The 24,135-nt window shown below is 43.7% G+C and overlaps 1 protein-coding gene across 2 annotated transcripts in view; it reads right to left on the bottom strand.

The window, feature by feature from the left end:
- Positions 1-4,212: 4,212 nt before the first annotated feature.
- Positions 4,213-24,135, bottom strand: part of plxnc1 (plexin C1) — a 129,813-nt gene continuing 109,890 nt past the window's right edge. For both annotated transcript variants that reach the window (XM_043713333.2, XM_087999708.1), the window contains 5 exons: positions 19,606-19,769; positions 16,613-16,760; positions 10,804-10,944; positions 10,625-10,699; positions 4,213-6,817 (listed from right to left, as the gene is read on the bottom strand). In XM_043713333.2, coding sequence (XP_043569268.2) covers positions 6,719-6,817; positions 10,625-10,699; positions 10,804-10,944; positions 16,613-16,760; positions 19,606-19,769 — 627 coding nt within the window. In that variant the 3' untranslated portion in view covers positions 4,213-6,718. The remainder of the gene's footprint in view (positions 6,818-10,624; positions 10,700-10,803; positions 10,945-16,612; positions 16,761-19,605; positions 19,770-24,135) is intronic.

Raw genomic sequence — 24,135 nt, 5'->3', positions numbered from 1 at the left:
AGCCTGGGATAATTCTGGTCTGGCCCTGGGGACTTATGTGGGTGAAGTTAGAGCTGTAGTTCTAACGATAATGACAATGGCAACTTGGATATTGTACTTGACCAGGTGATAGGAAATAATGAGCAGTGGTGAAAACCTGTTTTTTTCAGAATGGTGGTAATATACAAGGGTAAGTACTAGGATTCCCACTTTGTCCTGATATATACAGATGACATAATGCCCGAAATGCCAAAGTATTTTTCAGAATTTGTGAATAATACACAACTTGGACTTATTATGAACCATGAGGGGGATGATGTAGAACTCCAAAAATACATTGATAGGTTGGCTGAGTAGAGGAATCACAAATGAAATGTAATGTTGAGAGGGATGTAGTAATTCATTTTATTAGAGCGCCAAAATGTAGTGAAATAAAAAGCACAATTCTAAAGCAGCGCAGAAGCAAGAGACCTGGGATAGATGTGCATGAATCATTAAAGGCAGCAGGGCATGTCAAGGGAGTGCTTTACAAAATGTACAGTGTTTTTGGCTTTATTAATAGGAGCATAGAGTATGAGAGCAAAGGGAAATAAAAACTGCTTTCTCTTCAGTCTGGCCATCCAGTTCTAGATACCACATTTAGAAGCAGTTCGAAGATATTAGAGTTTTCAAAAAAGATTCTTGAAAATCTCACCAGCAAAGAGCAACTTCCATTTGATAGAGATATCATGAGATGAATGGATGATGTAGATGGGGAGAAAATTCCCACTGATGAAAGGATCAACCTGACAGCATTCAAGATAATTGGTAAAAGAGGCAGTGGTGATACGGGAAAAGTTTTCACACCATGGGTGGGATCTAGAATGTGCTAAATGAGAGTGTGAGGGAGACAGGTTCAATTTATTTCAAAAAGGAATTATCTGGGAAAGGAATAATTTGCACAATTAAATGTGGAAACTGAGAGGAATGACATGGAATGATTGCAGAAAATAAAAGTTCATTGTTTTAGGAGTAACATTAGCTTGGATAGAGATCGCTTGGCACAAAATCAATTATTCATAAACGTCTCTATTTCTGATTGACCACATTAGAAGACATGACGAATGTATTGGTTGGGTGTGTGGCTGCAGCAATGTTGACCACACATTCCTCCCCAGATGTTAATCGGCCTACAGCTTCCTTTTTTGCAGCACCATGTTGAGCAGACCATAATTTGTTTTGGTTTATTATTGTCTCACATACCTAGATACAGTGAAAAGTTTTGTTTTATATACAGCAAATGCAAATATACAAAGATCAGAGTGATTGAACAGATTGAGGAATACAATGTTATGGCTGCAGAGAAGGTGCACAAAAAACAAGAACATTAGATTTGAAATTTGAGAGGTCCATTCAGAAGTCTAATAACGCTAGGGAGGAAGCTGTTCTTGAACTTGTTGGTACGTGTGTTTAAGCTTTTGTATCTTCTGCCTGACAGAAGAGTTTGGAAGAGATTATAACTGGGATGGGAAGGGACACAAGCTTATCTCTGAGGAGGCACCTGCCTATGTCTGGGGAAGACCTGGGGATTTGATTGAGGATGGAGCTATGCCACTTTACAGATTCCTATACATGTTTGAGTTGAACACCGGGAGTGGAATCCCTCTGATTGATAAGCCTCTCGGCTGATCTGCCATGTGGGATGTGCTGCAGCACATGCAATAGCCCTCTGTGGCAGATTGGTTTCAGACAAACATTGACGTGGAGGCTGTTGGGTCACTCAATAAACTCATGCCTGGCCTGATTACTCCACATTATCATTTAAACTTGGTAGCCTTTTAACACTGTTACTGCGTTAAACAAGGTCTTTGTGACCTGGGAGATACAGTTATGGGCAGCAGATTGACTAGTCCTGCAGGCTGCTAGCAGGGGTCATAGTCATAGAGATGTACAGCACGGAACCATACCCTTTGGTCCAACTCGTCCATGCCAACCAGATATCCTAAATTAATCTAGTCCCATTTGCCAGCATTTGGCCCATATCCCTCTGAACCATTCCTATTTGTATACTCTTCCAGATGCCTTTTAAATGTAATTGTACCAGCCTCCAACAGTTCCTCTGACAATTCATTCCATACACGCACCACCCTCTGCATGAAAATGTTTCCTCTTAGGTCCCTTTTAAATCTTTCCCCCCCTCACCTTAAGTCTATGCCCTAGTTTTGGACTCATCCTACCCTGGCTAAAAGACCTTGGCTATCTAACACTGCAGGGAATAGCTCCAGCCTACTCAGCCTCTCCCATAGCTCAAACCCTGGCAACATCCTTGTAAATGTTTTCTGAACCCTTTCAAGTTTCACAGCATCTTTTCTATAGCAGGCAGATCAGAATTAAACACAGTTTTACAAGTGGCCTAACCAATGTCCTGTACAACCGCAACATGTCCTTCCAATTGCTATATTCAATGAACTGACCAATGAAGGCAAATGCTTCTTCACCACCCTGTCTACCTGGGTCTCCACTTTCAAGGAACTGTGAACCTGCATTCCAAGGTCTCTGAGGCCAAAGCAAAAGGCGTTCACGGCTCTGGAGCTTGACAGCCTCCAGCATGTCCACTTGACTCTTACGGAAGGTCTTGTTTCAGGAGTCAGCATTGAGCTGTTCTGAAAGCCTGAGAGACTGGTCTGAACCCCCTCAAATTGAGGGTGCTGGTTCTCTCTATTTCTCTTCTTGCCCCCTTGTGGTGAAGTTCTCTGTCCATTCCCTCTGTCTTGAGGAGTGGCTAATGATTGCAGAGAGACCGTTGCTGTGAATGTTGTTGCTCGTCATGGTTCTGGTTCGGTAGTTATGTTGTTTCTCATCAGCGCTTCTGTTAGAGCTGTATTAGCTGCAGTGAAGGCTGACAGCAGGAAAATCTGCAGCAGACAGAATTCCTTCCAAAAAGTTGGGAATCACCTGTGAAGTCTTGAGGCCAGGCTAACAGAATAAACATTGTGAACACAAACCTTTCACACAGGCAGAGAAGCAGGTATGTAGCCTCACTGTAAAGACATGAGTACATAGAACATAGAAGAATACAGCGCAGTACAGGCCCTTTGGCCCTTGATATTGCGCCGATCCAAGCCCACCTAACCTACACTAGCCCACTATCCTCCATATGCCTATCCAATGCATGTTTAAATGCCCATAATGAAGGAGAGTCCACCACTGCTACTGGCAGGGCATTCCATGAACTCACGACTCGCTGAGTAAAGAATCTACCCCTAACATCTGTCCTATACCTACCCCCCCTTAATTTAAAGCTATGCCCCCTTGTAATAGCTGACTCCATACGTGGAAAAAGTACTCTCATGTTACTGACCTTGGCAAGTTCTGTACAATCTAAGCTGCTGTTAAAGAAATTATTTGGTTATAGATGTTTTTCTAATCAACTGATAGTATCACAGATATTATTACACACCTCTGGAGCTGGTGGATCTTGGCCCTGGGCCTCCTGGCTCAGAGGTAAGGACACTACCACAGAACCGCACAAACCCTCTTTCAGTTTTGAAACATCACCCTAACAAGGAGTAGAACTCAGGACGATCACATTAAAGGTCCCCCACTGGTCAGATAGACAGAGTTTATTGGCCTGAAACATGACTGTACTGTTTGATTACATACACATTTGAATAACTAACTCCAAACAGGTGACAGCTGTGCTGTGGGATCATGACCAGTTTCCAACTTGCAAGTTTTCAGGTCTTTAATGCTCACTTTTCCAAACCTTCCACACCAGACCTCTGCCAAAACAGGTGACATAGCTTAGATTTTACCAGATTTCTTGCAATAGTCCAGCAGTTTCCAATCTTCTTAAGCGCAAGCCCACTTATCGGCCATTTGGCCCTACTAGTCCAAAGAGTAACTCACCCAAACCCTACCCTACCCTACCCTACCCTACCCATTCCCATACCGTACCGTACCCTACCCTACATTTACCCCACACTAATGCACCTAACTTCCACATCCCTGAACATTATGTGGCAATTTAGCATGGCCAGTTCACCTAACGTGCATATCTTTGGATTGTGGGAGAAAACTGGAGTACCTGGAGAAAATCTACACAGACAGTTGCCTGAGGCTGCAATTGAACCCAGGTCCTGGTGCTGTGAGGTAGCAGTGCTAACCACTGTGCCACCATGACACCCTTTGATATGAAGGCGCCGATGTTGGACTGGGATGGACAAAATGAGAAATCACACAACACCAGGCAACTGTGTTGTCCAACAGGTTTATTTAAAATCACAAGCTTTCGTGGCACAGCTGACATACCGTGACAGCAGATGTCCCTGTAGGAGATATTTGAGCACATTTAGATATCAATGAGTACATTTTCATACTTCCATCAAAGTGGATGTGACATAATGTAATAAATGCACAAGGTGGGCGATCAGGAGACACAATGAGCCTAAAATATTTATATCAGTGAAATCAAATTAACAAGGTTTACAGAGCATGTTTCAGAACACAGTAATTGACAGAGGAAGACCTGTCAGTGAAAACAGCAACAGAAAACTGTACTCCATCCTCATTGATCAGAATCAATAACACAAATAATTTTTTTAAAAAACACAGCTATTAATCCCTAAAAGATGAATGGATGTCACTGAATTATGAAGTACACTGGCAGGTAGGTATGGCACCCAATGGACTTCAACAATAAGGTGTTAATAGTGCATTGATGCTGGAGGGCACTGTGCCCATAGAGACCTGGACATGACATGAACAGGAAATGTTTAAAGGGATATGGGCCAAACGCTGGCAAATGGGTCCAGTTCAGTTTAGGAAACCTGGTCGGTATAGACAAATTGGGCCATAGGGTCTGTTTCTGTGCTGTGATAAAACAGACACACTACAACTGTGTTTGGGGGAGGTAGTGGCAAAATTAGATGAAGCTATGTAATACGAGGTGTGCCCAGTGGCTCAGTGGTTACCACTGCTGCCTCACAGTGTCAGGGACCTGGGTTTGATTCCAGCCTTGGGCAGCTGTCTATGTGGAGTTTGCACATTCTCCTTGTGTCTGTGTGGGTTTCCTCTGGGTTCTTCAGTTTCCTCCCACAATCCAAAGATGTGTTGGTTAGGTGAATTGACCATGCTAAATTGCCATAGTGTTCATGGATGTGCAATTTACACGCATTAGTCAGGGGTAAATGTAGAGTAATGGGTTTGGGTGGGATACTGTTCGGAGGGTCAGTGTGTACTTGTTGGGCTGAAGGGCCAGCTTCCACCCTGTAGGGATTCTATGATGACAGGTTGACCCAGTCCTTTATTTCACTGGTACAATGTGATAAGGAAATTATGGCAACATCCATCCAGATGATACTGCAGATCTAACTGAAATACCCTATTTTCATGAATTGGACTTTCCAGCTGATTTGCCCATGATTAGGAAGAGGTTTGTGCATTTTTTTTTACTTATTCACCATATCTGAGTGTTGCTGGCTGGGCCAGTATTTGTTACTCATCCCTAATTATCCTGGAGAAAGTGGAGGGGAACTGCTTTCTGCAGTCCTTGGGACATTGCCCTGGTTGCTGCTGTTGGCTGTTCTGTTTGTGTTACCCTCAAGCAGTCTGAAGCTCAGTTTGGGCCAGTGCTAATTGGGTTTTCAAACTGTTAATTTACTCAATTTCACAATGAGGGCCATCATATTTTCTAACTTAAGTTTGCGCACTTTATCTATTTGTCCCAAGTAACCTTTTTGATTATTTTCAAATGATCTCCTTCTTTCCTGTGTTTCAATGGGGTGAGGAAGTTGTAACTGAACCTTGAGTGACATTCACCTGGCGTACAGCAGAAGTTGTCAGCGTAAACTGTGATCATCCAATAAAGTTAATGCTTAATAAGTAAGGAGCTGTATATCTGCTAGTACTGATGGTCGGCCTGTGTCGCTAATCTCCATTGATTGTAGGGTGTACCAGAGGTCAATAACTGTCAATTGCAGGCTGGTGCCATTTAACGATCAAACAAATCAGTAATTAGACTTTCATATCTAGTAATAGTCTGCTATCACTAACACTATAAGTCATTGTTTGTGATTCTTGTAGTTAGTAAAATTAGAATATTAAAAAGACAGAAGGTTACAGGTAAACACATACATCAACTGTATGCAAACATGACCACTTCTATTTGCTTTTTAATTAATATTAACACTTGTGCAAAAACACATATTAGCTTAAATATGGATCTTTGATCCTAAAAGTAGCAAATACAGTTGTTTTCCTGTATGAAAGCAACAGAATATTAGATCTCTTCAAGTTAATGAGAGAGTACTAATGTGAAAAAGGTACTCTTTTTGAAGTGAACAATTATTTATATGTTTTACAGAAGATGAATGTAGTAAGCATGACAGAAAATGTACAGTTTTCAAGATCAAAGCAGGAATCCTCACATAATTACCCTAAAAAAACATACCAACGAGTCATGATTGGGAGGTCATGTTTTGTTCTGCTGTGTCTGATTGAACAGAGCATGCGAATAATCTCTCACAGTTGCCAGCTTGAACTAAGGCACATTGGTCACCAATAGAAGTCCTGATCGCATGGGTGAGGCTGCACATTGGGTAAATCAGACAACAGCCTTTCTCCTAGAGGTTCAGATTTGCTTCAAAGTGTTTTGGTTTCTTCATTGCGCTCTCAGAGACGCCAGTGCCTGGAGAGGGTAACACCTCCCGAGATCCCTTTGTGGTTGCTTCTCGTGTAGCATTTACCCCAGAGGATTTGTTCACTCCCATCCACACTTTGATTTGCTGTCAAAGTATTCCTTTATTTTGGCAATGCCCTCATTTATACCTTGCATATCTTCATTCTCCAGTTTATCCAACTGCAAAGCAAATTCAAGAGTGATTACATTATAAGTTCAAATCGTAAGCTGACTATGTATGAAATGGGCTGAAAATGTGTTGCTGGAAAAGCGCAGCAGGTCAGGCAGCATCCAAGGAGCAGGAGAATCGATGTTTCGGGCATAAGCCCGAAACGTCGATTCTCCTGTTCCTTGGATGCTGCCTGACCTGCTGCGCTTTTCCAGCAACACATTTTCAGCTCTCCAGCATCTGCAGTCCTCCTATGTATGAAATGGACAGTGACGGACGCACTATTTCTTACCTTCTCACTTGGGCCTATATCTGAGACATGTCTCCTGTTATTGAGGTGTGTGCTGCCATTATTTAAATGAAGTAAACCGTACCTCTGCCTGACCCCATCAATGGAGATCATTAATATCAAAGGTCCGCAGGTTATTAACTCAAATTGGCACCCACCTAACCTGGGACACTCTGACTTGGGTGAGACAGACAGCATTTATGATTAGTGGATCAAAGTATTGCTAGGTTTGTGGTGGCACATAAATGAACACAGCAACGTATGAAATCAGAGCTGAATGAGGCTTTTTGCTTCGGGCCTATTCCACCCTTCAATATGAAAATGATGTTTTTTGAATTCCATATTCCCGTCCATCCCTGATAACCTCTGATTCCCGGCCTAACAATAATCCATCCATCTCAATGACCCAACCCTACCACTTTCCAATGTCACACTGCCCTCTGAGAAAAGATCTGCTGACTAATTGTAAGTCAAAAATCAGCACCGGGTTATAGATAGGATCGTGAAGAAGGTGTTTGGTATGATTTTCCTTTATTGGACAGAGCATTGAGTTTAGGAGTTGGGAGGTCATGTTGCGGCTGTGCAGAACGTTGGTGAGGCCACTTTTAGAATATCATGTGCAATTCTGGTCTCCCTCCTATCGGAAGGAGGTTGTGAAATCTGAAAGGGTTCACAAAAGGTTTACAAGGATGTTGTCAAGGTTGGATGATTTGAGCTTTAGGGAGAGGTTGAATAGACTGGGGCTATTTTCCCTGGAGCGTCAGACGCTGAGGGGTGACCTTTTAGGTGTTTATAAAATCATGAGGGGCCTGGATAGGATAAATAGACAAAGTCTTTTCCCTGGGGTGGGGGAGTCCAGAACTTGAGGGCATAGGTTTAGGGTGAGAGGGGAGAGATTTAAAAGGGACCTCTAGGGCAATGCAGAGGGTGGTGCGTGAATGGAATGAGCTGCCAGAGGAATTGCTGGAGGGTGGTACAGTTACAACATTTAAAAGGCATCTGGATGAGTATATGAATAAGAAGGGTTTGGAGGGATATGGGCCAAGTGCTTGCAAATGGGACTAGATTAGCTAAGGATATCTGCTCAGCATGGACGAGTTAGACCAAAGGGTCTGTTTCCATGCTGTACACCTCGAGGACCCCATGACACTAGTCCAGTAGAATTATTTGAAATCACAAGCTTTCGGAGTCCTGCTCCTTCCTCAGGTAGCTAGTGAGAAAGAATACATCAGACACAGAATTTATCAGTAAAAGATTAAAGGGTCATACAATTTAAGTGATGTATTGAACAAACCTAGATGACTATTAAGTGTTTAATCCGTTAGAATGGAGATTGCGGTTTTGATTGATTAATATGTAAATCCCAAAATTTCTTTCAAGTCACTGCCCAACATAATAAGGTTTTATCAGTCTAAAGGTAACATCTCAGATCAGACAATGCATTTTAGGTTTGAGGCCTTGTCTCGAGTCTGTTTGTGCCTCAACCTGGAATTAGGCTGGTTTTATTTCCAAAGTAGATGACATTTATACTGATAAAACCTTAAATTATCTTGGGCAGTGACATGAAAGAAGTTCTGGGATTTACATATTAACCAATTGAAACCTGCTTCTTCATTCTAATTGATTAAAGACTTAATAGCCATCTCAAGTTGTTCAATACATTCCCATAAGTTGTATGACCCTTTGATCTTTTACTTATAAATTCTATGGTGTATTCTCTCTCATTAGCCGCATTTGGAAGGAGCGGCACTCTGAAAGTTTGTGGTTTCAAAGAAGCTGGTTGGACTATAAGCCGGTGTCATGTGATTTTTAACTTTGTCCACCCAGTCCAACACTGACACCCCTACATCATTGCTAAATATAAACAGTACCCCCTAGTTCTAGATTCACTCACAAGAGGAAACATCTTTCCAAGTCCATGTTGTCTAATTCTTTATAAACTTCAATCAGTTGTCCCTCAGTCTCCTAACCACCAGTGGAAACAACCCCAGCACTGTATAGCCTTTCCTCTTAAAACCACCCACTCATTCCAGGTGGTCAATCTTGTAAACCACCTCTAGTGAATTTACATCCTTCCTTAAATAAGGCGACTAAAACTGCACACAGTATTCAGGATGTAGTTTCATCAATGCCCTGTATAAGTGAAACATACCCTTCTTACTTGTATGTTCAATTCCTCAGGTAATAAAGGAGAGCAGCCTGTTAACATTGTAATGACTGGCTGGACCTGCATACTAACTTCTTGCGATTCTTGCCCTACAACTCAGAGTCCCCAGCACCATGGAATTCTAGTCATCCTCATTGAAGTAATTCTTCCTATTAAGTTGAACACTTCACGTTTTTCTACATTATATGCCAGATTTTTGCTCACTCACTCAATATATCCATATCAGCCGGCAACTTTCTACATACATCTGAACCATTGATATGAATTGGAAGATGTAGAAACCCCAGTATAGACCCCTGCAGGACCCCACTTGTCACATTTTAATGACAGTGAAGAAGGTTTTCTAAGATTACAAAGGGATCTTGATCAAATGGGTCAATGGGCTGAAAAATATTAGATGGAGTTCAATGTGGATAAATGTGAGGTAGAACAAGTAAGAGTAGAGCTTATACAGTTAATGGTAGGGCCTCGGGTAGTGTAGAACAGGGAGACCTAGGGGGTCAGATACATAATTCTTTGAAGTTTGCATCACATATAGACAGGGTGGTTAAAAGGGCGTTTAGCACGCTTGCCTTCATTGCTCAGAACTTTGGGTATAGAAGTTGGGAAGTCATGTTGAAGTTGTACAGGACAGTAGTGAGGCCCCCTCTGGAATACTGTGTCCAGTTCTGGTCACCCTGTTATAGGAAGGATATTATTAAGCTGGAGAGGGTTCAGAAGAGATTTACCTGGATGTTACCAGGTATGGAAGGTTTGAATTATAAAGAAAGGCTGGATAGGCTCGGACTACTTTCACTGGAGCACAGAAGATTGAGGGGTGACCTTAGAGTTTTATAAAATAATGAGGGGTATTGATAGGTTTAACGGTGGGTGTCTTTTCCCTAGGATTTCAAAACTAGGGTCACATTTTTAAAATGAAGTGAGAGAGATTTAAAAAAGACATGAGGGACAATTTTTTTTTACACAGAGGCTGGTTCGCGTGTAGAATGAACTTCCTGAGGAAGTGGTGGATACCAACACAGTTCCAATATTTAAAAGGCACTTAGACAATTACACGAATAGGAAAGGTTTGTAGGGCTATGGACCAGGAGCAGGCAGGTGGGATTCATTTAGCTTGGGATTATGTTCAGCATGGACTGATTGCACTGAAAGGGTCTGTTTCCATGCTGTATGACTCTATGACCTATTTGTACATACTGTCTGTTTTCTCCTAGCCTTTCATCTTTGCCAATATGTAACCCCTTACGCTATGTGCTTCTGTTTTGCACAAAAACCTTTGAAGTGGTACCTTGTCAAATAAAACTATGGAATGTATAACGGTTGAGGCCATTGCCACAGAAGGAAAGTCGTACTGTCTCTTACCTGAACTGAGTACCTGTAGATATATTTCCCAAGTTCAACCATAGCATCCCTTTCTTTAAATTCATTTTCATGCTTCTGAAAGAAAATGATAATATTGTTTAAACATTTGCTATCCTGAGCAGTGGGATGAAGTGAGTGACAAACTGGGAACCTTGTGTTTTAAAACTCATTTTCATTACCTTTGATTCCTCAGTGAGAAAGCTGGCCATTTCCTCCTTGCTCACTGGTCCCATCTCAGCAAGCTGGCGGTAGTAACCTTTCACTTCATCCTGGTAGTGTGGGATATCTCTAGCATAAAGCACTTTATTGGTTGGAGAGTGCTTAAAAACAAAGACATTTATATAACTTTCTTTCAAAAATTTCAAGGACTTTAAGAATTTAACACTGATAAGTGCGAGGTGATGCATTTGGAGAGGTCTAATAAGGGGAAGATATACACAATGAATGGTATGACCCTGGAGAGTAAGTCCATAAGTCCCTGAAGGTGAGTGATTTGGACAAACAGGGGCAGCGATTCCCTTGATAAACTTCCAGAAGACTTCCTCTAGATATCTCTTGAATGAGCTGCTTCTGAAAAGAGTCAAAAAAAGTGTGGAGCTGGAAAAGGACATCCGGTCAAACAGCATCCGAGGAGCAGGAAAGTCCACATTTCGGGCATAAGCCCTTCCTGATGAAGAGCTTATGCTTGAAACGTTGACTCTCCTGCTCCAAGGATGCTGCCTGACCGGATGTCCTTTTCCAGCACTACACTTTATGACTCTGATCTTCAGCATCCGCAGTCCTCACTTTCTCCTGCTTCTGAAAAGACTACAGTGATAACCGCATGTCTCCAATGACCTGTCATACACGCGGGATATTAGAGTGAAAGCCATCTGAAATATTTCATTAATGCTAATTCCTTTTATTCTTTAAAACGTGTGTATTTGTAAATATATGTTGTGAAGGTAGGAAAGATAGTGCACTCCTCGAACAGTGATCGCATCAATTTTCTCAGTTTACCGTCTCATCCAAAAGGTGACACTTCCACCTCACCTCACCACACTAGATGGTCAATCTGGATTATGTCTTAAAGACTCTGGGATGGAACTTGAACTCATAACCTTCAGATTTATGAAACAGGAGTGCTAGGTACTGAGCCACAGCTAAGAACAGTGAACATGTCACACCATTTAAACCTAACACAAGATTAAAGGTGGGATGCAGACAATCAAACATTGTTCTGATTGAACAGTGAGTTAACTTTGAGGGATGATAGGCCTACCCCTGTACTGATATGTGTCAAGGCACGGGTATTAGCAATGTCTCTCACCCTGAACCCAATAACTTCCTGCTGATTTGTTTACATCTAATCAATATAGAAGTTGACAAAAGCAGCATTTTTGGGGAAATTCTTGATTGACTTTGAACTACAAAAAATAAGCAATATTAGGAAAACAAACCAACATGAGACAGTAGAGTATAGAAGGGCTGCTTCTGCTTGTGAGAGAGGGTCTACACAGAGATAATGAGGAATTTCTCCCCACAGAGGGCTATGAACTGCAGTGGTCTGTCAATGCTGGGTCGCTAAATATATTCAAAGTGAAGACAGCCCGATTTTTAATTGTCAGGGAATCAAGGGAAAAGGCAGGAAGGTGGAGTTGAAGATTATCAGATTAGCCAGATTGCCACTGAATGATGGAACAGACTTGATGGGCTGAATGGCCTTTTTCTGTTTCTGGGTTTTATAGAATCATAAGCCCCTATTTTAACTCTCCCTGAAAGTGGGTGGGGAGAGGCCGGGGAGACAGTCACAACTTAGACAATAACTGACTAAATATCAAGTTAGAGCTGTTGGGAAGAGGGCCCTGAGCAGTTATAGGTTGACCTGCCCAGAGTGTCCAGGGTTGTGTAGATTAGATGCATTAGTCAGGGGTAAAAGGATATGGGAATGGGTCTGGGTGGGTTACTCTTCGGAGGGTCGGTGTGGACTTGTTGGGTCTGTTTCCACACTGTCAGGGTTCTATTTGTTTCCTTGCAGATTGCAGTGCATTCTCAGGCCACAAAACGCAGCCTTGGGCCTCCCTGGATCCATCTCCCTAACAATGGCCAGAACCTTCCCATATCATTTCACTGGGTCCCTGGCTGTGGCGTCCTCTTTGAAACCCTTGCTCTCACTCGACAGCCTGGCTCTGCATGTGTTTGCTGCAAGTTGGATCACAGGGTTTGCTGACAAGGTCTGAAGGTTCCAATTGGCTGAGCCTTCACTCAACAGGACCACTGGCCATTCTGGGTCACACAGCACCCACTATCAACTCTCCACCCACCTCCTGCCTCTTTCTCCTCCTCTCTCTCTTCCTAAATACCTCCACAATTCCCAGATCATCTCCCCCCTCCACACCTAGTCAGGGGCCATGGAACATTGTACAAATATGCCTTTCGAAAGCCACTGCACCTCCTCTGAGTCCCTCAAATGGAAGTGAAAGGGATGGAAACAATGTGTTCCAGCACCACTAATCCAGAATCTGGTTTCCAGCATCTGCAGTCATTGTTTTTACCTCATTAATTTTAACCCTACTGCGAATCCTCTTGCAAGGATGCCTGCCTTGAAGAAGTTTTCCTCCTCTCTCTACAAGAATCTCAGGGAGTCCCTCTCCCACTGCAACTCCCAGGTCATTTCCTCTGCACTGAAGCTCTTCAACCATGTCGTGAAACAAACTCGGTACCACAGCCACATTTGCTTCCTCAGTACCTGCCTCCATAACCAACTCATCCCACACGGACTCCGGACCACCTTTAAACCAGCAGAGTTCGGACCCGAACAGGACAAACAGTACAGACTACAGATTCAAAAACACCAGCAACAGTTCTCCTTCAAGATCCTCCACTCCACGCTTGCAGCAATGCGCCGGCACCTAACCTCTCTACAGTCTGCCCTGCCTCAGCTGAGGGCCACACTCTCTCAGAATTGCAAAGGACCCACTCTGTACTACATCCTCAGGAGAATTCATACTCTCAACAAACAGTATTTCAACTCCATCTCAAACATCAAAAACTGTAAGTACAACAAACTTTTATCTACCCACCTCCATAACCAGCGCTCCTCAAACATTCCAGAAGATTCCCCCGGCCTCTGGAACTGCTCAGACGCCATTAGCCATGCGGCTAGTGCAGCTGCCACCCCCACGCTGATTGGTGATGTCACTTCCGCCCCCATCATGGCCACTCCCACAGCCACTTCCGCCCCTTACAATTCCTCATGCATCACACGTGATATCACTTCCACCCATCACATTATTGCTGATGCCACATGCTCAGTGACTTCTGCCACTCCTACTGCTGTGTCTGCCACCACTTCTGCCCCCACCAGCACCACTCACCTGCATTCTGCTGACATGCCCCCCACAGATCCCACTGTCACCATCCCCGTGCCCCCAGAACCCCGAGGGGAACACTACCCCTGCTCATGACTCCACCCCCATTCCCCCCATCATCACACCCACTCCAGTTACCGGCTCCGCCCCCACTCCCAGCTCCACACCCACACCAGATCCCAGCTCCCAGCCCTGCTGAGTTTTCACCAACCCTCCAGACCTCCCCCTCACTGAGGACGAACGATCAGTCCTCAGCAAAGGACTCACCTTCATCCCCCTCCGTCCACGCATCAATGAATTTAATACACGCCGTGACGTCAAACACTTCTTCTGTCGTCTCCGCCTCCGAGCTTACTTTCACAATCAGGACTCCCGCCCACCTTCTGAGGACCCCTTCGCCCACCTCCAACACACTGCATCCACCTGGACACCCCGCGCTGGCCTATTACCTGCCCTCGGCCTCTTCATTTCCAACTGCCGCCGGGACATTAACCGCCTCAACCTGTCTACCCCCCTCCCCCACTCCAACCTCTCACCCTCACAACGCGCAGCCCTCCAATCCCTCTGCTCCAATCCCGACCTCACCATCAAGCCAGAGAATAAAGGGGGCGCAGTGGTAGTCTGGCGCACTGACCTCTACACTGCTGAAGCCAAACGCCAACTCGAGGACACCTCTTCCTACTGCCTCCTCGACCATGACCCCACCCCCCATCACCAAACCATCATCTCCCAGACCATACAGAACCTCATCACCTCAGGAGATCTCCCACCCACAGCTTCCAACCTCATAGTCCGGGAACCCCGCACTGCCCGGTTCTACCTCCTTCCCAAGATTCACAAGCCTGACCATCCTGGCCAACCCATTGTCTCAGCATGCTCCTGCCCCACTGAACTCATTTCTACCTACCTCGACACTGTCCTATCCCTCCTAGTCCAGGAACTCCCCACATACATTTGAGACACCACCCACGCCCTCCACCTCCTCCAAGACTTCCATTTCCCCGGCCCCCAACGCCTCATCTTCACCATGGATATCCAATCTCTCTACACCTCCATCTGCCATGACCAGGGCCTCCAAACCCTCCGTTTTTTCCTCTCCCGACGTCCCCAACAGTACCCTTCCACCGACACTCTCATTCATTTGGCCGAACTGGTCCTCACCCTTAACAATTTCTCCTCGAATCCTCCCACTTCCTCCAGACCAAAGGGGTAGCCATGGGCACATGTATGGGCCCCAGCTATGCCTGTCTCTTTGTTGGCTACGTAGAACAGTCGATCTTCTGTAATTACACCGGCACCACTCCCCACCTCTTCCTCCGCTACATTGATGACTGCATTGGCGCCAACTCATGCTCCCGCTAGGAGGTTGAGCAATTCATCAACCTCACCAACACATTCCACCCTGACCTTAAATTTACCTGGACCATCTCTGACACCTCCCTCCCCTTCCTGGACCTCTCCATCTCCATTAATGACTACCGACTTGACACTGACATTTTTTACAAACCCACCGACTCCCACAGCTAACTGGATTACACCACTTCCTACCCTACCTCTTGCAAAAATGCCATCCCGTATTTCCAATTCCTCCGTCTCCGCTGTATCTGATCCCAGGACGACCCGTTCCACCATAGAACACACCAGATGGCCTCCTTCTTTAGAGACTGCAATTTCCCTTCCCACGTGGTTAAAGATGCCCTCCAACGCATCTCGTCCACATCTCGCACCTCCGCCCTCAGACCCAACCCCTCCAACCGTAACAAGGACAGAACGCCCCTGCTGCTCACCTTCTACCCTACCAACCTTCGCATAAACCAAATCATCCGCCGACATTTCCGCCACCTCCAACACCGCCTTGTGGTCCAACATTTCAACTGCCCCTCCCACTCTGCCGAGGACATGGAGGTTCTGGGCCTCCTTCACCGCCGCTCCCTCACCACCAGACGCCTGGAGGAAGAATGCCTCATCTTCCGCCTCGGAACACTTCAACTCCAGGGCATCAATGTGGACTTCAACAGTTTCCTCATTTCCCTTTCCCTCACCTCACCCTAGTTCCAAACTTCCAGCTCAGACTTGTCCTACCTACCTATCTTCTTTTCCACCTATCCACTCTACCCTCCTCCCGCCCCTGATCTATCACCTTCATCCCCCCCCCACTCACCTATTGTACTCTATGCTACTTTCTCCCCACCCCCACCCTCCTCTAGCTTATCTCTCCACCCTTCAGGCTCTCTGCCTTTATTCCTGATGAAGGGCTTTTGCACAAAACGTCGATTTTACTGCTCCTCGGATGCTGCCTGAACTGCTGTGCTCTTCCAGCACCACTAATCCAGAATCTGGTTTCCAGCATCTGCAGTCATTGTTTTTACCTGTAAGGGTATCTGCACTAAACTGCAATGAGTGAGGTGAATAACAGGTAGAGAGTATAATGGGTGGAATGGATAATGGGCCAGGGGTTGAGGGGCAGGGTTGTAATGGGTGGGATGTGATTGGCTGAAAGACACACCATGTACAGAAGGTGGAATAAGCAAGGTGGGGGTATAACAAGCCGGCAGTTAAGGAATAGTGTGTACCAGGTCAGCCAATCACTAATTCCCGATCTCTCCCAATGGTTAAAATCAACCCTAAAGATAGTTACCTTCCCGAGCTTATGAGAAACTAAGGAGAAGGAATCCATGAAGGCCTGTGCAATGACGGAGAGACAGCTATCCAAGTGCGGGGTTTTCTCCATGTCAAACACAAACTGAGGATTTTTAATGATGTTTATCCAAAAGCGAAGGGGAAGGCTGATGAAGAAAGAACAGACATGTTAAAACCTGACCCTGTCAATTTCAAAACCGTAACATCAATGAGCTGCCTCGCTTGTTTCATTTCCCTGATGGTTCTGTGAATTTATGAGCAACGCAATCAAGCTGATTGGTTCCAGTTCCAGTTTGGAGTCCTGTTGTATCCTGTTTCACTGTAGTGATGTTATTACTGACTGTTTCTAACACTCTCTGCCACACACAGCAGCTCAACATTACTTAATTCGTTACCAAGACGCTCCACAACTGAGGGGATGGGCTGATATTGGAGAAGTTTGTCCCATTCACTACCTGGTAATCTGACCTGACCGAATAAAAGAGCAGCACTCCAAAAGCTTGTGATTTCACATGAACCTGTTGAACTATAACCTGGTGTTGTGTCCACCCCAGTCCAACGCCAGCACTTCCACAACATGGTAATCTGATAGATGCTGTACTGTTTCCAATCCTGGGCACTACACTTTAGGAAGGACATGAAGACTGAAGGGTTGAAGACAAGATTCACCAGAACGGTTCCTGAAATGAAGATTGTGAAGAGAGATTGGAGAAGCTGGGATTGTTCTCCTTGGAAAAGAGAAGGTTGACAGGAGATCTGATGGAAGGATTCAAAATCATGAAAAGTGTGGACAGAATAGATAGGGAGAAAATGTTCCCATTTGTGAAAAAAAATTAAGATTTATATCAATTAGCAAAAGAAGCAAAAGCAACATGAGAAAAAAAATCCTTCACTCAGTGAATGGCTAAGATCCAGAATGCACTGCCTGAGAGAGTGTGTTTCTATGCAAAAGTGAATTGGACTGTTATTTCAAAAAGATCAATGTGCACAGTTATTGGGAGAAGGCAGTTCAGATATGATGGGTTGAATAGACTCTTGCATTGTAACAGTTCTATGGGAGTATCTGTGGGGCAGGAAGAAGGGGTTTACAACAGGAAGGAGACACCATCCATGGGGCAGGAAGAAGGGGTTTACAACAGGAAGGAGACACGATCTGTGGGGCAGGAAGGAGGGATTTACAACAGGAAGGAGACATGATCTGTCAAAGTTACCCACCACTGGGTGAAGAGAAAAGCTTGCTGACCTGGATGAGAAACTAATTGAAGGCTTGTCTATCCTCTCAAGGGACCATGGTACATTTTAACAAAACACAATGCAGTTCTCTCCAATGTTCTTACCAACATTGATCCCTCAACCAAATCACATCACATCCCATTGCTGACAGTGGGAGTTTGCTGTGCCACCTTTTTTACATTACTACAGTGCTTATAGCACAAAAGCATTTCATTGGCTGTAATTCACTGTGAGTCAGTCCTGAGGTGGTGAAGGAAAGAAAAACTTGAATTTATCACCTTTAATACCATAAGCGGTAGAAGCAGAGGTAGGCCATTCAGCCCATTACATCTGCTCTGCCGTTCATTGAGATCATGGCTGATTTGATAATCCTTAACTCCAAATTCCTGCTTTGTTCTCATAAACCTTGACTGCCTTACTGATTTCAAATCTGTTTATCTCAGCTTTTAATATACTTAATAACTCAGCTTCTATAGTAAAGAAGTTCACAAATTCACCACACTCTGAAAGAGTGTTCTTCCTTATCTCTATCTGAAATAGGCAACCCCTTATTCTGAGATTATGCTCTTTGATTCGAGACTCTTTCACAAGGAGAAACAATCTTTCCACATCTACCCTGTCAAATCTCCTCAGAATTCTACATATTTCAATAAGATCACCTCTCGTTCTTCTAAACTCTAATGGATAGGACCTCTAGACATCTCAAAATGCTCCGCACTCAAAAAAGGATCAGTGAAGGAATCACTGTTGTAACGTAAGGAATGTGGTTCTTCTGTTCCATTTGCTTACTTGTTTTTGACAATTCTCGGGTTAGTTTTTAGACTGGGGCAGATAGTGATGAGACAGGGAAGGAACAATGTAAGCAAGCTCACAATCTGATCAGAAAGCTTCATGCGTCAGCAGGCCACAGGAAGGACCACGAGACTGGAGTGCATTCAGAGAATGAGGAACAACATGTTGATGATTGGATAGAACAACTTGCACCCTCAATACACAAGCCAGAAACAAAATTCTGGAAACAGCCAGTGAGTCAGCAATATTCACGGAAAAATGAGGCTAAGGTTAATCCCCATGTAATAGGGTCACACAGCACAAAAACAGAGCCTTTGGTCCAACCAGTCCATGCCAAACATAATCCCAAACTAATCTAGTCCCACCTGCCTGCTCCTGGTCCATATATATCCAAACCTTTCCTACCCAAACATCTTTTAAACAGTATAATTGTGTCCACATACACCACTTCCAAGGGAGTTCTTTCCATGTTCTAAAACCCTTTGAAGAAATTGGAATTCTACAGCTGAAGAGATGGAATGAAAGCTGCAATTATTGAATAAGGATGTGCTTGGAGTTGGATTTCCTGAATAACAGGATCTTTGCCCAGTTCACTTTGCTAAGTTATCATTCATCATTAGAAACTCATGGCTTCTGCCACTGTGATCAGTTGTGCGCACATAATAGAGCAATGTCAATGTTTTGGAAAGGACACTGGACTTGGCAGGGTATCTTCATGCTGGTTGAATCCATATTGAACTCTGAATCAAGTGAGACAACACACACTGTCCAGTCTGCTGAACATATGTTGAACTCTTTCCTTCAGAACAGGGTGGCAGTTCAAGATCCTCAAGCCCAGAGTGCATTATATCCCTCATACCCTCACCTCAAGATGGCAAAAATACATCTCCGAACTGTGTTATTTTCTAAATGGTAAGAAGACTCAAAGTTAAGCAAAAGCATCACTAATAATGTAATGCTCAGTACCTGTTAGTCTTCCATATGTGTAAGACATCAGGATCAGTTATCTTCTTACTGACAGCCTGAGCATGTAAAATGTCAAAGATGTGCCGAATAGCTATTGGTGGCTTGCCATTTGGAATGTTCCAGATGTTTCTGAAAAGGCTTTCGACAAAAGGGTGAAGTGCAACCTGAAACAGAGAGAGGCCAGTGGCTTGAGGAGTTGATCTGTAAAGCACTTCCAACAAATTGCAATATAATTGATCCAGAGACAGAGACAGAGGGATAAATGGAAACAAGATTAGAGTGATGCTGGAAAAGCACAGCAGGTCAGCAGCATCTGAGGAGCAGGAAAATCGATGTTTCAGACAAAAGTTTTATCTCTCTAAAAAATTTAGTTTTTTTTATCTCTCCACCCCTGAGGCTCCCAGCCTCATTCCTGATGAAGGGCTTTTGCCCAAATTATCGATTTTCCTGCTCCTTGGATGCTGCCTGACCTGCTGTGCTTTTCCAGCACTACTGTAATCTCCAGCATCTGCAATACCCACCTTTGCCCAGATAAATGGAAACATTCAAACGGTGTGGTTGAAAATGTGCTGTCAAAAAAAGCTATAGAGTCAGATTGAAGTTGCTACCTAGGTATACCCGACAAGAAGTCTAGAAGTGAAATGCTCTTTTTCAAATTTATTTTTCTTTACAATTGCTCCTTATTTTCCTTTACACATTTCTAAAAAAAACACCTCAGAAGCTGTAAAGAGAAAATACATCTCCAGACAGAACCAAAAGGATTCTGGCCAAAGCAACTTGAGCTCCTGTAAAATATTTCCAAAGAGGAATAACTGGACAACTTAGTCTGGATTGTAAAGAAACAAAACTGAAATGGATGGCCCTGTGATATACTTTTCACCTGGACAGTGAGAATTCAAATACCATGAGGACAGAGGCATGCTCACTTCGACAGGCAGGAACAACTCAGAAACATCAGTCTATACGTGATGCTGACATATCATTGCCGGACTTGAGGGTGTGTTGTACTATCAGAGATTTACCCTTCCAAATGAGGTGTTAAATTAAGGCTCCATATCCTTCTCAGATATAAAGGATCCCATGCTTAATTCTATAGTAGAATGGAAGAGTTCTCCCCTAGTGTCCTGCCAATATTTATCTCTCAAACAACATCACCTAAGCACAGTTAGTGATGGAGTGTTTGCTACCCTTCATGAAGAATATTGCATAGAAAGACCCAACTCCTTAAGCAGGGTGGATTTCCCCTTTCATGATATTCGTTCGTGTATGGGATCAAGTCAACAGGACAGTGATGGCATCAGTCAGGGTAAGGAAATCAATCAAATTGAAATATTCTCACAGACAGCAACCTAGAAAGTAAAATTCATTGAGTACAGAGAGCAAACGATCTAACAGGGACACATGAATGGGATTGACTTAGGGATTGAACAAACTTCAAAGCTATATTTTATCATAATGGAGGACTTTGATAATTCACAAATAAAATGTTAGTTTTTCAAGTTCAGAAATGTTTCCTGGAAGTAATTAAAGGCTTAGTACACTATCCAAATCTCAGTTCCACCTCATTAATGAGGTATACCTTGATTCAAGCAGTTTTACAGCAAGATTCATGCTCTGTCAACAGCATCAAAGGATAGATTCTAGTCAGTTCAGTGATTTCTGATTGATTGCAATCTGCAGGAACTTCAACGAAAACATTCCTTTAGAGAATCACTGACAAAACCTCGGGATTTCCAGTCTTAGGTGTGTATGCACATGCTCCTGAAACTGCTCTCAGTTTCAGAGGAATACAATGGTGAGTGTTGATGGTTTTGCTATCATTACTGTAACAATAGTACGGCTTAAAGAGGTGTAATTTGTCTTGTTTTTTTTAATGAAGAGAGGTTGTGACAAAGGTGTGTGGAGCAGTCTGTTCCAAGCCAATAAAGTGAGAGCTTGTGAGAGCTTGAGGTTTTTTAAATGTTGGAACAATAGAAGCAGCAGGAATGGGTGGAGTTAGGTTCCCACAGAGTCAGGGTTTTAGTTTGGCTTTCAATAGTTGTTGGGGTTTGGAAGCTGCCATACATCCCTCCCTTCTCAGCAAAAAAATGCTAGAGTTCTCTCTCTGTCTGCCAGAATTTTCTCTTTAAATTATTTTCTCTTGGACTGGAGAAACATTGCATGTGAGACAATCTACTTTACTGAATTTGCCTTTGCCAAGGGTGTGTGTATTGGATGTTAATATATTGGAACAGTTGCTGTTTAGCAGTTAAATGATTTATTATTCTGTTAAGTTTTCCAATAGAATTGAAGTTAAACCAATTCTTCTTTCCTCTATTTGTATTTTAACAGTAGGGTACAAATAAAGTGTGCTTTGCTTAAAGCTGTATAACCAATTGAATTACACCTGGAACACTGCACCTCATACTTGTCTTTATACAAGATAAAAGTTAGAATTTAGTCTGTCTTCTTGATATGTTTGAAGTGGGGTTTGTCTGGTCCATAACATTACTAAGGCAAAGTCCAATGCTTATCACATTAAGGTTTGTGAGAGCTTGTTCTGTAATGTGATTCCTTAATGCAATAGTATATACATTCTTTAACTCCCAAAGTTCTGAAGGGTGCTATAAGAAATGCCTGTCTTTCTTTAATTGAATATCTAATTCATTTCATTGTGACTTAATAAATCAAAGAAGTATTGTTGCTACAAAGCATGGAGACTAAGCTAAGACTTAATTGAAGACTTGCTTATAGATTACAAGCACTAAACTAACACTAAGTACTATCCTAGGGTTGAATTGTTACCAATAAGATATCAGATTAACAGCTTTGTATCAGTGTTAGCATACTTGAATATGTGTAATAGGTTCAAATCACATCCAGAATATGGCTACACACTCAACACAATGTTGCATTGTCAAATGCCATCTGTTAGTTCAAAACATGAAGCAAAGCTCCATGTTCATTTAATTCTTTCCCGGGATGTGGATGTCACTGGCTAAGCCAGCATTTGTTGGCCAGTCTGAATTGACCTTGAGAAGGTGGTGGGTGAGACACCTTCTTGAACCTCTGCATCCATGTGATCTCAGGAGAAAGTGAGGACTGCAGATGCTGGAGACCAGAGTTGAGAAGTGCTGCCTGGCCTGCTGTGTTTTTCCAGCACCACACTTCTCAACTCCATGTGATCTCAGTAAGCCCAAAGCGCTGTGAGAAAAGGAAAGCCAACATTTTTACCCCAGTGACAGTGAAGGAATGACAATATATTTCTAAGGAAGGACAAATGGCTTGGAGGGGAACATGCAGGTGATGGTGTTCACGTATGTCTGCTACCCTTATCCATCCAGGTGGTGGACGTGGAGGAGCCTTGGTATATAACTGCAGTGCATCTTGTAGATGGTACACATTGCTGCTACTGAATGACAGTGCTGGAGGGTGGTGATCAAGGTGGTGGAATGGGCTGCAAATCAAGTGAGGTCTGCTTTGTCCTGGATGGTGTCAGGTTTCTTGAATGTTGTTGAATCCGGACTCATCCAGGCAAGTGGAGAATATTTCATCATATTCCTGACTTGCACCTTGTAGATGGTGGACATATCTGGTGAGCCAGGAGGTGAGTTATTCACTGTATAATTTCCCTGGCTCTGACCTGTTCTTGTAGCTATGTATTTACGCAGCGGATCCAGTTCAGTTTCTAGTCAATTATAAACCTCAGCATGTTGATTGTGGGGGATTCAGTTGTGGTAACACATACTGAATGTCAAGGGATATTCTCTCTTCTTGTAGATGATTATTATCGGCCATATACTCGGTGCAGAAGTTACTTGTTATTTGTCAGTCAAATCTTTGAGGAGAAAGTGAGGTCTGCAGATGCTGGAGATCAGAGCTGAAAATGTGTTGCTGGAAAAGCGCATCAGGTCAGGCAGCATCCAGGGAACAGGAGAATCGACGTTTCGGGCATAAGCGGGCTTATGCCCGAAACGTCGATTCTCCTGTTCCCTGGATGCTGCCTGACCTGCTGCGCTTTTCCAGCAACACATTTTCAGATTTGTCAGTCAAAGCCTGGATATTGTCCTGATCTTGTTGCATTTGGAAATTGATGGCTTCAGTATCTGAGGAGTCTCAAATGGTGTTGGACATCAGTGAACATCCCCACTTCTGACTTTATGATGGAGGGAAGGTCATTGATGAAGCAGCTGAAGATGGTTGGGCCGAGGACACTACCCTGAGGAACTCCTGCAGAGATGTCCTGGAGCTGAGATGACTGAAATCCAACAACCATGATCATGTTCCTGTGTGTCAGGTATGACTCCAACCAGCAGAGAATATTCCCCCTGAATCCCATTGACTCCAATTTTGCCTGGGCTCCTTGATTTCAGGGGGGGCCTTGATGTCAAGGGCAGGCACTCTCATCTCACCTCTTGAGTGCAACTCTTTTGTTTGTATTTGGACTAAGGCTGTAAAGAGGTCAGGATCTGTCTGGTTTTGGTAGAACAATTAAGGGTCAGTGAGCAGGCTATTGCTGAGTCAGTGCTGCTAGATAGCACTATTATTGAC

The sequence above is a fragment of the Chiloscyllium plagiosum genome, unplaced genomic scaffold, assembly GCF_037043375.1.
Source record: "Chiloscyllium plagiosum isolate Xiang-an unplaced genomic scaffold, Cpla_swu_hap1 HiC_scaffold_23, whole genome shotgun sequence".
In the NCBI taxonomy this organism is placed as follows: domain Eukaryota; kingdom Metazoa; phylum Chordata; class Chondrichthyes; order Orectolobiformes; family Hemiscylliidae; genus Chiloscyllium; species Chiloscyllium plagiosum.
The sequence above is the reverse complement of the archived record's forward strand: the minus strand, read 5'-3'. Positions and strand labels throughout refer to the sequence as shown.